Source organism: Engystomops pustulosus, chromosome 1 (genome assembly GCF_040894005.1).
Source record: "Engystomops pustulosus chromosome 1, aEngPut4.maternal, whole genome shotgun sequence".
In the NCBI taxonomy this organism is placed as follows: domain Eukaryota; kingdom Metazoa; phylum Chordata; class Amphibia; order Anura; family Leptodactylidae; genus Engystomops; species Engystomops pustulosus.
The window spans coordinates 121,409,269-121,424,445 of record NC_092411.1 but is presented as its reverse complement, the minus strand read 5'-3'; the positions used below and the strand labels follow the sequence as shown (position 1 = coordinate 121,424,445).

General features: G+C 39.6%; 1 protein-coding gene across 2 annotated transcripts in view; it reads right to left on the bottom strand.

Annotated features, from left to right (window-relative positions):
- Positions 1 to 15,177, bottom strand: part of JAK2 (Janus kinase 2) — a 134,313-nt gene that overhangs the window by 6,621 nt on the left and 112,515 nt on the right. For both annotated transcript variants that reach the window (XM_072151912.1, XM_072151920.1), the window contains exons 16-23: positions 10,563 to 10,714; positions 6,376 to 6,526; positions 6,147 to 6,283; positions 2,919 to 3,108; positions 1,898 to 2,022; positions 1,268 to 1,440; positions 921 to 1,038; positions 214 to 327 (exon numbers count right to left, since the gene is read on the bottom strand). In XM_072151912.1, coding sequence (XP_072008013.1) covers positions 214 to 327; positions 921 to 1,038; positions 1,268 to 1,440; positions 1,898 to 2,022; positions 2,919 to 3,108; positions 6,147 to 6,283; positions 6,376 to 6,526; positions 10,563 to 10,714 — 1,160 coding nt within the window. The remainder of the gene's footprint in view (positions 1 to 213; positions 328 to 920; positions 1,039 to 1,267; positions 1,441 to 1,897; positions 2,023 to 2,918; positions 3,109 to 6,146; positions 6,284 to 6,375; positions 6,527 to 10,562; positions 10,715 to 15,177) is intronic.

Genomic DNA, 15,177 nt, shown 5'->3' with positions numbered 1-15,177 from the left:
CAATAAGCCCTAAACACAGGGAAGACTAAGTGCTTCCCCACCCTGAAGGGTAAAATCTGTATAATGTAGATTAAATGATCATATGAAACATAACTGAGCTGGGATTAAACTGAGCAACAAGACTGCTGGCATTTTATACCTGGTAAGTGATGCCTAATTGCTACTTTAGATACAAACTAGTGTAGCACTGACTAGGGAGTATAAGTTTAGTACCTCACTAGGACACCCATCTGGTTGCGGCAGTCTTCCACCATTCTTCAGCAGCTCTATTAGGTGGAATACAATCATTTGCCCCTGTTTATCATTTCCAATCAACCTCATGAATTCCTGTCAATGACAAAGGAAAAATAATGTTGTGCAATTGTCAAAGGCTAAGTTATAAGAAAGTTACTATACAGAACATCCTAATTCCCTATTGGTTTGATATTCAATTTTGTGACTCCATGCAAAATGTTTACATTTAATAATTACATGTATAAATCACGAATAACTTGTGACAATTTGAACAGCTTCTGCTTGATGGCTTCAGTGATCAGTACATATATTTGGTGCTTTATAAGGACCCTCAGCCCCAAAACGTGTTCTCCAATTACAAATTTTGCCACATTGATGGCACAGAGTTGCATATAAGGATGCTTCTAAGTCATGTGGCTGCCAGTGAGTTCAGTGGATGTCAAGTTTTACAAAAAAGAAAACACCACCAGTACCTTTTTTCAAATTTTGCATCAAAATGCAGTATGTTGTAAAAAAAAAAATCTTGTTTGTGGCTAAAAACTTGAGCAAGAGGTGCATCCAAAACAGGTTTCCATTTATGCGGTAACACTTGATGAATACTATATTCATGGTATATTTCAGCTGTTTCACTATAACTACATTCTATTCACAGAAAAAGATGAGATAAAAGTTTTTAGGATTCTTACTGATGGAGGGCTTCTATTTTTTTCACTATATGTAAACAGCTCATACAGAACGACTCCAAAACTCCAGACATCTGAGGCCACAGAGAACTTGCTCTCAGTCAAACTTTCTGGTGCATACCTGTATAATATAAAAAAAATACCATATAAAACATGGGTAACCAAAAAAAATTACTGTATATACTCGAGTATGAGCCGAATGTGCTGAAAACCTTTAACTTGGCGTCTAGAAGCTTGGGTCGGCTTATACTGGGGTATATACGGTAAGAACTAAAATGTACAGAATCGTTATGCTGTATCCACAATTATATTTTCTTCATTACCAGAACAAAACCTCTCTTAACACTTACCAGAAGATAGGACTTTCACCAGGCTCCTTAACCTTGTAATACTCTTTGTCTTGGGGTAGCACTTTTGTTAATCCAAAATCCCCAATTTTCACTCGATTTTCATTCTCAACTAAAATATTTCTTGTCGCCAAATCTCTATGAATATATCTCTTGACTGTTAAATATTCCATGCCCTGTAAGAAAGTAAAAATATGTTTTATATAACCATATCTTAAAGAAAACTCAATAGGTATTTATGAAGGTTAACAAGTTCCAGTCTACTTTAGACCTACATGTTCAAGCATGGTTTCTATTTTTTTCACCCTCACTCTAAAAAGGATTTATTTTTGTAGACAAAGTTGGATTTTTCAAAGTGGCCTATGTTTATAAACTGCTTAATGAAATTTTGAAAATAGCACAAGTGTCTGCTTTCAGAAAATATATAGTTTTATTAGGTCAAATACAATTTTTTATGCTGTAATTTCTGCTTTATTTGTACATGTCAAAATGCTAATAATTGCTCTGGCCAATAATGCAACAAATTCTACAGAAATGCCCAAGTTGACCCAAGTAGTTATCCTAATTTGAATATATTTGATAAGCAACATGGGTCATGAAGACAACATCTTTATTCAGTTTTATAAGGATTACCTTGCATATCTGGGTGGAGTACTGTAGAAGTTTTTTGAAATCTATCCTTTCTTTGTTTTTTTGCAGATAGTCTCGGAGACTTCCATATGGTAGATATTCCATTACTAACCTCAGATTTCGCCGGCCTGAAAATGAATAATTCTGTGTTAACAGGGTGAAATGTGATTTATAACCTATACCGCCTTGCATACTGTCAGTACATTTTACTTTATGCTTTGCCAGCAAAAAAAAGCCACAGTTTATGGCAATACAGGCGGTCCCCTACTTAAGGACACCCGACTTACAGACAACCCATAGTTACAGACAGACCCCTCTGACCTCTGGTAAAGCTTTCTGAATGCTTTACTATAGTCCCAGATTGTAATAATCAGCTGTAAGGTGTCTGTAATGAAGCTTTATTGATAACCCTTGGTCCCATTACAGCAAAAAATGTTTATACTCCAATTGTCACTGGGGCCAAAAAATTTTTTTGTCTGGATCTACAATTGTAAAATATACAGTTTCGACTTACATACAAATTCAACTTAAGAACAAACCTCCGGACCCTATCTTGTATGTAACCCGGGGACTGCCTGTACCTTACTTATTTATTTTTTTTCAACAAATAACATAACAATATGGTTACATCAAATGTTGCATTTCAGTCAAATCCTGAACTTTGTTGGAAATGTTATCAGATCCATACTTTTGCAGAAAGAAGTAAGAAATGGTAGGACAACCATCTCATGACAACCCTGATGGCATGCACTTGATGTAAGCTGCCATGCAAGGCTCTTCCGATACTACTAAGTGGGTTCAGAGGGTAGTCAAGTCTTATTTTAGTGTACCCTTCATTTTTGTGGGGCTAATTTTCACTAATCTGTTTTAAAAAAGCCATCAAAAAGTCAGGTTCTCCATGTAAGAGTCCCCTGAACAGGCAAAAACAATGTTTTTTTATTTTTTTAAATTTTCCTCTAATGTTACGTAAATATTATATGCGAACTAGCACGAATTACTGACACACTCAAAATTATGGACTTACCTGCACTGTAACAAACTCCTTTATATTTTACAATATTTTCATGCTGCAGGGATTTCAGAATTTCAATCTCCCTTTCAAAATCCCTAAGGTATTCTTCAGTGCTGTGCTGGAGCTTCTTAACCGCTACAACTTCACCAGTGTTGTCTTGTAATGGGTCATATCTGCATAGTTCAACACTTCCAAAGTTGCCCTTAAAAAGACGCAGCAGATATTAATCTTATGCCTTATTATGCATACATAAAAAATTGTGGAACAAAGTGGTTCTTAGCGTCACACAGGTGAGTAAGCTTCATTTTTTGTTTTTGTTACCTCTGCCCTTGCACCAAACGGTTTACCAAGATTCTCAGTAAACCCTGCAAAAGATTCATCTATGACCAATGAGGACATTTTAGGACAATCTTTCACTTGTCAAAACTATGACATGTTATTTCTGTCTACTTTTAGGGCTATCCTGAAGGTTCATCCAGGGTTGCTGTTGTGCCACAACCACTATTTAGTGTACAGAATTTGTTGCTCTCAAAATAACGAGATCAGATTCGACAGCATCCACTTAGGAGGATATGATTGAAGAAGTACGTAAGGACAAATTCATAGGTTTCTTATTATGAACGTGCATTACAAAGTTTTTTAGTGTGTCTCAATTTACCTACAAATGTTGTCTAGTTCGGACTAGACTAAATACTTCATATGATAACAAAAAAAAAAAAAAAAAACCTGCAGTTACACAGTAAATCTGTTATTTCTAAATGTTGGACATTTATGGTGGAGTTAGAGCCTTCTAAAGCAGTACATCCCATGTTGGAGCAAATAATTTAACCACTTGTTACTTTTTTAACTCCTTCCCGATATTTGACAATAGTACTGCATGGCAGGCGGTGCGTTCCCGCATTTTGCAGTAATAAAAACGGAGCCGGTAGCAGAAGCATCGGGTGCCAGCTGTATATTACAGCTGGCACCCGTCTCTAGCATCCCTTAACTCTGATCGTGGGCATTAACTCCTTACACGCTGTGGCCATGCATGACCGCGGCGTGCAAGGGTCCCGTACGTGAAATCAGATCCCTCCCATGGGCCCTGTCAGGAAGGTGAAAAGTGGCTTTGGCATTAAGGGGTTAAAGTGCTGAACAGATTTATTATACAGTTTAATAGAAGGACAAAGCATGTGGCACAAAAAATAAAAATAGGTATGAGCAGGGACAGAGAATTGTTTGAAGGAGGTGTAATAAATCCAAAGAAAAGAATCAAGATGGAATTGGAATTTTGTATATGAAATATTCATGCTAGATAATTATAGATTTAAATATAGAGGATTTAAGGAATGAGGAGAGCATGGCCGGCGCCAGCACCCGGCATACCTGGGCAAGTGCCGGGGCCCTGCAATGTCACGGGGGCCCACCGCACTCATACTTCTCACTTCTCATGTGCGCTGCAGCAGGACAGGTGCTGGCGCCGGCTCTCAGGGATGGGAGCAACACAGCAGGCAGACTACAGCCTGGGAGAGGAGCAGTTTAGTAAAGTGATTTCCTGCAGGTTGTGGTGCTGTAAAGGGGTTTGAATCCCCCAGAACTAGAAAGCCTCCATGGCGCCCGCTTTGCATCCTCCACAGCCTCCAGCCACAGCCTCCAGGAGATCAGGGAACCATGTGCTGAAGCTCCGGAGCTGCAGCCTGCACTGGGATTAGAACGATGTGTGGAGGAGGATGTCAGTGAGGAAGTGCTGCACACAGACCTGCTCTGCAACTTGCCCACATACTAGGAGGTGATGGTAAGAGCCTTGCAGCATAACTTCAGCTCCAACTAGAGCTCCTGCAGCATAGTGGGGTAGTTTTTCCCATGCTCTGCCCCTCTTTTGCAGAACCTGAAAGGAGTTCTTCAGGAGTCAGGCCTCCCCTTGTTTTGTAGGACATGCTGAGAGTTGTAGTCCTGTAGGAACCAGCCCCCCCATATCCTCCAGGGCATGCTGGTAGTTGTAATCCAGCATGAGCCAGACTTCCCTCTCCTCCAGTACATACTGGGAGTTGTAGTCCTGTATGAACCAGGCCTCCCACCCTCATCTTTGACATGCTGGAAGTTGTAGTCCTGCATGAACCAGTTCCCATCCTCCAGGATATGCTGGGAGTTGTAGTCCTGCATGAACCAGCCCCACCCTCCTCCAGGGCATGCTGAGAGTTGTAGTCCTGCATCAACAGGGCCTCCCACTCTCATCCTGGACATGCTGTAAGTTGTAGTCCTGAATGAACTAGGCCTCCAGATCTCCTCTTCAAACCTCCTCTCCTCTAGGCTGGCACTTGTAGTCCTGCAAGGCTCCCCTGCTCTCCCCTCTCCTTCAGAGCATACTGGGGTCCTAACTTGTTCAAGTATGCCGGGTGCTGGCGGGAGAACTGTATATACTAACACTAGTTCTTCTTGATGTAAGTTCTCAGTGTTCAGCCATGGGGACTGTATATAATTATTCCATAGGGGCTGTAGTTTATGTGTTTTTAGGGTGCGGTCACACGGTTCATTTGGGTTGCGTTTTCATTGCATTTTGAAACGCATTACAACAGCTGAGATGAGGTGATTTGCCTGATTACATTACTATTAATATTTACAAAATGCAGTGTGAATGCAACCGAAACGCACCGTGTATCTTCACCCTAAATGAGCTCACTGCAAAAGGGCCCAATGAGGCTCTGTTGCCCAGGGGCCCACTGAAACCTGGAGACGGCCCTGGAGGAGAGAAACGGGGAGTCGGAATTTCCTGTCTCTCCTTCCTGGTTTACCTAACTTATGCCAAAATTATGCATGTGCTATAATTGTATTTGTGATTGTAAACTGTAATTCTCATAAATGAGTGAAAAAAAGGAGAGAGGAGCATGGATGATATAAGACAACAGATGGTTTGTTCTACGGATGCCCTTCTTCTGGTCCTATGAAAAGTCTGTGGCTTTCTGACATGCATGTTTCTCTCTCCATCTGCTGATACCAGATTTTACCTTTAGATGCATTTTGAGTAAGTGAAGATTAGTATTATGTGCAAAAACTGCTTAACTGTATTGCAGTAGATTTATAATAACTGCCACATGGGACTTCTTTCTGTGAGCCATAACTTAACTACAATGCTGGGGCATCTCACGCTGGCGCATCTGGTGCCTGTCTTAAATTAGGTTTTCACAGGAGGGCTTAAGGAGAACCAGGGATTACTGGAACCAAGCACCAGAACAAAGAAAGAACAATTGTTTTTTTTAATACCTTGCCAAGTTGCTGCAGGAATTTAAGATGTCTTTCCTCAAAATGGGTTGGATCACGGTCTTCAAAGCCCCCAGAAAAGCCAAATACTCCAACTCTTATACTAGGAAGTAAATCACTTTCTGCCAATAATTCATAGTCTAAGAAAAATAACACAGTTGCAATAAGTTGTATTTCCTGTATTTTCCCCAAAACATAACAAATAAATCACTATATGTAAGAGGATTCCTACCTGGAGTGAACAAACTGTTCAGTTCTCGAATGACTGCTCGAAATGAGGGCCGGAAATCTGGCTCGTAGTCCATGCAACTGTTAATCAGATTTGCAAGCTCAATCCATTTTGGTGTGGGGAGTTGATGTCGATCTTCATAAAATTGCAATTTCTATAATACAATAATAGATAATGGATAATAATAGATAATAGAAGACGCATATAACCCAAACTGTATTTCAAATCTCAATTAAAGGGGAATGAAATGACAATATGAATTTCTAGTGGTGAATAATAGCTTGCCTCACATGGTCCCTTAGTTTTCTTGGGTAACCCTTAACATTACTAAACTTTAACACCAACAAATGCTCTGTCAACTTAAGCATGGTGGAATGCTATGTAGAAATTTTTATAAAATATTTGTTTTTCCATTAATGTTGTCATGCAAGAGAGGAAATGCATTTTTCAGCTATACTATTTTGGGGTGGCTATGCACTATATATAAAAATGTGTCTGTAGCTAGAATTATAAAATATACAGTTCCGACTTGACAAACAAGTTCCAGGTTGTTCAACTTAAGAACAAACCTACAAAACCTATCTTGTACATAACCCGGGGACTGCCTGTATATGTAAGCGTAATGTATAATGGGGTTTTTCATTAACTTATTTTTATTTAAAACTTTTTAAATTCACTTTTTTAGTATGGCGCAGAGCACTATCGTGTTAAAAGGAAGCATTATTCTATTGTCAGCTGGAATTATTATACAAGATTGGATTTAGAGATTTAGTCATACAGAGCTGAGAGATGAACATTATATACATTTACAATCCAGAATTTTCTGTGCGTCATTCCATTGGTTCTTATGGGGGATGAATGTAACACATTGCATCCACCCCCTGGCCTCCAGTTAGCGTACACACAGGGAGGTCCCCAGTGATGTCCCTGTCCATAAAAGGGAAACACGAGAAAAACACCCTGAACATCATCAGCAACCAATCGTTGGCTGCTGATGCTCACTCCTCCCACTTTCAGGAGGATTGGAGAGGAAAAAGAGCACATATCCCACTGTATGTGCCTTGTGTTTGTCAGCAATCCGCTTAACATATGCCTACAATGGATGGCTATGATGTGATGTGAACCTAGACTTGCACAGTTTTCTGTTGTATGCAAGTCTTCGATGGAATCATTAGATTTAAGGGGATGAAAAAGATCTTCTGAGTTCAGTTCAGTTGTTCTGGGTACACATTGGTAAACTCTGCAAATATGCAACTATCCTAAAAGTTCAAGTTTAAATATATGGAAATCATTCAGTTTTTTTTCCAAACAGCATTCATTGCATGATCGCAAGAATAGGGCAACAACTGTAAACTATTACGTGAGATAATTAATTTGAGTAGTCTGCTATTAGGAAATACGGATAGTTTATGGTACAATTACTTTCTAAGGTGTGTAGTGTACATATTTTATTTTTCAAAACTATTCCAGCTTTTTGTCTTCAGTTGTGCTTATTTAGTCAAGTTATTAACATGCACATGCAAGTGAACTGTAAGTAAACTTTTTCTTTTTTTTGTATCTGGTTTTGCCATGGTCATTTTTTTTAGTTTATGAACCTAATACTTACCGTATATACTCGAGTATAAGCAGAGTTTTTCAGCACAATTTTTGTCATCAGCTTGTATGCTGGTATTTAAAAAAAATAATAAACAGAGTACTCACCATTCTAACGCCCCAGGCAGCTCGTCTTTCTTCAAATGCACTGGCTCCAGCTCAGCAACACGTACGTGCACACAACCCGGTCAGCGCACATGCTATGATGTCAGTCGCTGCTGACATCTTAGTTTGTGCGCCAGCAGAGCCGTGCCAATGTACCTGTCACTGACCTGGAGGCAGCGCACGTGAAGAAAGAAGAGGAGCTACCCGGGACGTCAGAATGGTGAGTACTTTTTTTCTTTTTTTTTTGGTGAGAGTTTATTTTTTTTATGTTTTGGCCATACTGGGGGCTGGCCCGGCTATATACCCCTGGGGGCTGGCCCGGCTATATACCCCTGGGGGCTGGCCCGGCTATATACCCCTGGGGGCTGGCCCGGCTATATACCCCTGGGGGCTGGCCCGGCTATATACCCCTGGGGGCTGGCCCGGCTATATACCCCTGGGGGCTGGCCCTGCTATATACCCCTGGGGGCTGGCCCGGCTATATACCCCTGGGGGCTGGCCCGGCTATATACCCCTGGGGGCTGGCCCGGCTATATACCCCTGGGGGCTGGCCCGGCTATATACCCCTGGGGGCCGGCCCGGCTATATACCCCTGGGGGCTGGCCCGGCTATATACCCCTGGGGGCTGGCCCGGCTATATACCCCTGGGGGCTGACCGGGCTATATACCCCTGGGGGCTGGCCCGGCTATATACTGGAGAGTCTGTGACCAATGCATTTCCCACCTCTCGCTTATACTCGAGTCAATAGGTTTTCACAGCTTTTGGTGGTAAAAATTAGGTGCCTCGAATTTACACTTGGGTCACATTATACTCAAGTATGTACAGTATAAATGGGGGGGGGGTATTTAGTCATCCACCAACTGTACAAGTTCCCCCACTAAAAAAAGGCTTGTAATTGACATCATAGAAAGATCTATTATTTGAGGGACAAAATGAGAAAGTAACTCAAGACAATCAGATTTTTAAAGAATTTATACGCAAATTATGGTGGAAAATAAGTATTCGGTCAATAACAAAATTTCATCTCAATAGAAAGGTCAAAAGTTTTCAGTAAGTCCTCACAAGGTTGGCACACACTGTTCCTGGTATGTTGGCTCATTCCTCCATGAAGACCACCTCTAGAGGAGTGACATTTTGGGGCTGTCGCTGGGCAGTGTGCTTGAGATCATTGTCATGCTGAAAGACCCAGCCACATTTCATCTTCAATGCTCCTGATGATGGAAGGCGGTATGTGCTAAAAATATCATGATACATGGCCACATTCATACTATCATGTACACAGATCAGTCTCCTGGACCCCTTGCAAAGAAAAAGCCCCAACGCATGATGTTGCCTTACCCATGCTTCACAGTAGGAATGGTGTTCTTTGTATGCACCTCAGGTTTCATTCTCCTTGTTATACGACAAGTTGTGTTTTACTACTTCTACTTTGGTTTCACCTGACCATATTAAATTCTCTGTATACTCTTCTGGAACATCCAAATGCTCTTTAGCAAACTTCAGATGGGCCTGGATATGTAAGGGCTTAAGCATGGGAAAACATTTGGCACTACAGGATCAGAGTCACTCGCACCATACTCAGCCGTTGTTAAGTTGATCCCAGCTTTCTGCAGGTCATTCACCCCACGGGGTGAGATTTTGCATGATGCTCCTGTTCGAAGGAGATTAACAGTGGTCTTGTATGTCTTCCATTATGTAATCATTGCTCCCACAGTTGATTTTGTCACACCAAGCTGCTTGCCTATTACAGCCCAGCCAAACCAGTTCCCTACGCTGTACTGAGGAAACCCAATCAGGTTAAAACAGTGCTGTCTACAGTTGGGCATCTGTTCCTTCTGGAATATACTGGTTTGGTTTTAATCCTGCATCATGTCATAATGCCTCTTGTAGGTCATGCTTGATGTCAATGGAGCTGCCTTACAAGGTAGCTAAAAGAGGCGTGGTTTTCCTCATCCCATCCTGGAAAACTTTGCATATTTGCCTATTGCCTATTCAGTCTTCCCATCCTGGTGCAGGTCTACAATTTTGTTTCTGGTGTCCTTCGACAGCTCTTTAGTCATTACCATAGTGGCTCAAACAGAAGCCATTACTACAGGAAATGAGTAGAGGACAGAGGAGCCTCTTATAGAAGAAGTTACAGGTCCGTGAGAGCCAGAAATCTTGCTTGCTTGTAGGTGACCAAATACTTATTTTCCACCATAATTTGCAAATAAATTTTTTAAAAATCAGACAATGTGATTTTCTAGATTTGTTTTCACATTTGGTCTCTTACAATTGAGTTCTACCTATGATGTCAATTACAGGCCTCTCATCTTTTTAAAAGTGTGAGAACTTGCACAACTGGTGGCTGACTAAATACTTTCTTCCCCATTGTAAAGGCATCGGTTCTATGTGCTGCTGTACAGGTGTTTTCTTTAAATATTACATTTTGTTTTCATCAATCAACTACTTCCTTCAGACACAAGAAGCTACAATCCAAGCTCTGACTTACTCTTTGTGCATCCAGTGCACTGAGGGGTTTATCCCCACCACTACATATTTCCCATAAGGTGGTGCCAAAACTCCACTTGTCTACCATCGGGCTGAGATTTTTTGGATTGTCGATGCACTCAGGAGCAACCCATGGAATTCTTTCCAAAAGAACTTAAAGGGAAAAGATATTATAAACAGTGAGATTAATAGTTTCATACAGAGTACCGACTTCAACATATAATTTTCTATTCTTCGAACACAATTCACTAAATTAGAACGGCAAAGTTTTGTGAAAACTTTAAGTAAACAACTGTAAGAAAGGCAAAATGAGGCAAATTATCTATACAGACAGTCCCCGAATTATGAAATAGGTTCTGTAGGTTTGTTTTGTTCTTAATGGACACTTTCATCATTACATATATGGATATTACTACAGATAGATATTGATACTCAAAAATTACTTGTTTGTTCTTGTATCTAGGGAGTGGCAATGCTTTTCTTATGTCTGGGTCTCAGTCACCTCTTGGCTCCATCGTCTGATAATATATTCATGACATCGCCAGCTGTCTGCTGATTGGCGGGTCGGACCAGACTAAAATGAAATGGGTGGGGGCGTGCATATTCTTTTTTTTTTTTTTTTTTTTTAGAAGAATCCGGACTTTCCTGGACATAAGAAAATGTTGCCAACCCCTAGATAAAAGAACAACCAAGTAAGTTTGGGCAGTCTACCAGCAATAAATCTGATGGTAGATGCCCTTTAAGTTGAATATGTATGCAAGTCGGAAAGAAGGTATATTTTGTGATTGCAACTCCTGACATTTTTTTTTGTTTTTGATAGCATAGGCAAGTGTGGACAATTGATATTGATGTTTATATATTTCACATTCACTTTCTCTGCTCTACACTGAAGCTCTCTGGGCTCAGCTACTTTATTCACTTTAGCCCAAAGCTGCAACAATCTGTAGGCAGGGTCCATAGGACCCACAGTTTTTGTTTGTATGTTTGATGTTCATAAGTCAACGACTGCCTGAACAGTATCTAAATATAAATGCAGAAAATATAAATATATACAGTAAATGTTTTTATAGAAAATTGTGAACTTTTACAAATAAATGTATTTTAACCTCTTAATGCTGAAGCCACTTTTCACCTTCCTGACACGGCCCATTTTTTCAAATCTGCCCTGTATAAGTGGTTATAACTTCGGAACGCTTTAACATATCCAAGTGATTTTGAAATTGTTTTCTTGTGACACTTTATACTTCATGTTAGTTGAAAAATTTTGGTGGTATGTTTTGCATTTATTTATGAGAAAATCAGATATTTGGTGAAAATTTGGAAAAATTCTTGATTTTCAAACTTCAAAATGTTCTACTTTTTCCATACATAGTCATAATCGAAAAAAAACTTAATAACTAACATTCACGAAATGTCTTATTTATGTGGACATGGTTTTTATGCATACTCTTATTTTTGTAAGATGTTATGAGCCTTTGAACGTTAGGTGCGATTTTTCACATTTTCATAAAAAACACAAAATCCTGCTATTGAGGGACCCTCTCAGGTTTGAAATCACTTTGAGAGGCATAAATAAAAGTAAAACCCCATAAATTACCCCATTATAGAAACTACACCCCTCAATGTACGTAAAACAACTTTTATGAAGTTTGTTAACCCTTTAATTGTTTTACAGGGGTTAAAACAAAATCGGATGCAATTTTGAAAGTAAATTTTTTTTGGCTAAATTAATGTGTTTTTCAAAAAATGTACAAATTCTCAGTGGATAAAATACCAAAACGCTCCACAAAATTTGATACCCAATCCCTCCCGTGTATAAAAATACCCCATATGTGGTGGTAACCTGCTGTATGGGCACACGCCAGGGCATCGAAGGGAAGCTGCGCCATTCAGAGCAGATTATGTATTGTCACTTTTTATTGGCTATACAATCTTTATGTATTTGGCAATTTGGACATATAAGGGCTTATTTTCTGCGACATGAGATGCACTTTACAAATACTTCATTTTAGTGGGTCACTAGCTTATTGATGAGATTTTATTAACTCTTGAATGTATGGGTGAAAAGAAAATTGTCAATTTCGGTTTACTTTCTTTTTCGTATTTTTTGGGGGTCGTACATCGTTCACTAAAAATACCTTATTATCTTTATTCTATAGGTCTCTACGATTACGGTGATACCTCATTTATATAGTTTTTCATTTATTTTTACAATTTTACTGGATAAAAACTAATATAGAGGAAATCTCATTTGTTTTTGCATTGCCATCTTTTCGGAGACGTAACTTTAATATTTTTTGATTGACAGAGCTAGTTTAGGGCTTATTTTTTACGTGTTGAGTTGTTCTTTTCAGTGGTACTATTTCTCCGCACATAACTTTTTTTGATCACTTTTTAGAACATTTTTGTGTAGAGATTTTATGAAAAATGTACATTTTTGGCGTGTTTTTCGGGTTTTGTTTTTACGGCGTTCACCGAGCGGGTCCAATAATGTTTCTGAGTTATTGTACGGATGCGGCGATACCAAATATGTGGGGTTTTTTGGCGATTTTGTGTTTTTTTCACTTTATTGCATGTGTATAGGGAATATTTGTGTTTAGGGGACTTTAACTTTATTTAATTAATTCTTTTATTAAAAAATTATTTTATGTAATGTTTTTAACATTTTTTTTATTAACTTTTACAGGTTAGCTTGAACAAATGATCCACTGATCACTTGTTCAAGCTCTTCTTCACATTACATAGTGTAATACAGATGCTGTGCATGCTCAGTGTGTTACAGCCGGGTCCTGCTAGAAGGCAGGAACCAGCACATAGAGGAGGATCGCGCAGCCCCGGGCACCGGCAGTCCCGGGGCTGCGATCGGAGCAGCGCACCCCCCCGGTAAGCGCCGCGGGGGGTCCGATTCTTCTCGAATGCCCCTTGAATGCCGCAGTCAGCGCGACCGCAGCGTGTCAGGGGTTAACACCCGCGATCGGAGAAATCTCCGATCGCGGGTGTTGGAGGCGGGTGTAGGCTATAATATATAGCCGACACCTGCAGCTTCTGGCGCCGGCTTCGTTCAGGAGCCGGTGCCAGAAGCATGACGTAATAGTACTGCATTTTGCGGGAACGCACCTCCTGCGATGCAGTACTATTACGTCAAATGTCGGGAAGGGGTTAAATTATTTTCAATAATTTTCATGAAGTATGAAATTAAAGAATTGCTAACCTTTCACAGAACTTTGCATAAATCAATATTGCAGTTTCATAAAATCATGTAATTATTCTAGTCTTACCCCTAAAAGAGGTCAGTTTGTGGGTATAGGACTGGATTAGGGACAGGTGGATGGAAGGATAGAACAGGACACAACATTCTACAATGGCATTTCAGTTTAAAGCTGGGCTTCCCACTACACAGAGACTTAATGCCACCATGTAGAGAAAGTCATGTTGGAGACATTGCCTGTGTTCATTGCCTGTGTACAGTGACATTCTCATCCTTATGTACAATATGTTTCTCTTAACCCCTTAACGACCTGGCCCTTTTTAGTTTTTTCACTTCCATTTTTCACTCCCCACCTTCAAAAAGCTATAACTTTTTTTTATTTTTCCACATAAAGAGCTGTGTTATGGCTAATTTTTTGCGTAACAAATTGCACTTCAAAGCAGCGGTATTTAATATTCCATGCTGGTGTCATTTTTTGCAACTTTTGATGGCATTTTCATTGCTATAATTTTTTAGGACTGTGCGATCTATTGATCATGTTTTTTATATTTTTCAAAATGGCAAAAAAGTGCCATTTTCGACTTTGGGCGCTATTTTCCGCTACGGGGTAAAACACAGTGAAAAAACGTAATTATATTTTGATAGATCTGGCATTTTCGGATACGGCGATAGCTAATGTGTTTATGATTTGTACTGTTTATTAATATTTATATCAGTTCTAGGGAAAGGGGGGTGAATATAATTTTTAGGGTTTTTTATTATAATTTTTTTTAAAACTTTTTTTTACTTTTACTATTTTTCAGACTCCCTAGGGTACTTTAACCCTAGGTTGTCTGATCTATCCTATCATATACTGCCATACTACAGTATGGCAGTACATAGGGATTTTCTTCCTCATTCATTACAATGTGCTGACATCACATTGTAATGAATAAGTTAATCCGGAGTAGCCTCGGGCCTACCATGGCGACGGATCGCCGCTCCCCGATCATGTGCTGAAGTCTGAAAAAAAATATTTAGTTCAGAATATGTCTAAATGAAGAATTTTTTTTGTACAAAAGATTTTAATTTTTTAAATCTACTAAAACATAATAACATACCAAAACCTGTAAACATTGGGTATCTCTGTGATCTTACTGACCAAAGTAATAAAGTAGATGTGTAATTTGGAGCACACAGTGAAAGCTTTGGAGCCTGGGACCAAAAGAAAATATGCCAAAAAACACATTTGCACATCTCAGCACATTTGGAATTATTCCAGCTTCTCAGTACATGGCATGGAATATTTAATACTATGACTAGGAAATACATTTTGTATGGCTCTGTACACTGAAAATATAAAAAGTTATGGATTTTTTAAAGTGGGGAGCGAAATATGGAGCAGCAGAAACAAAAAGGTGCAGTGTCC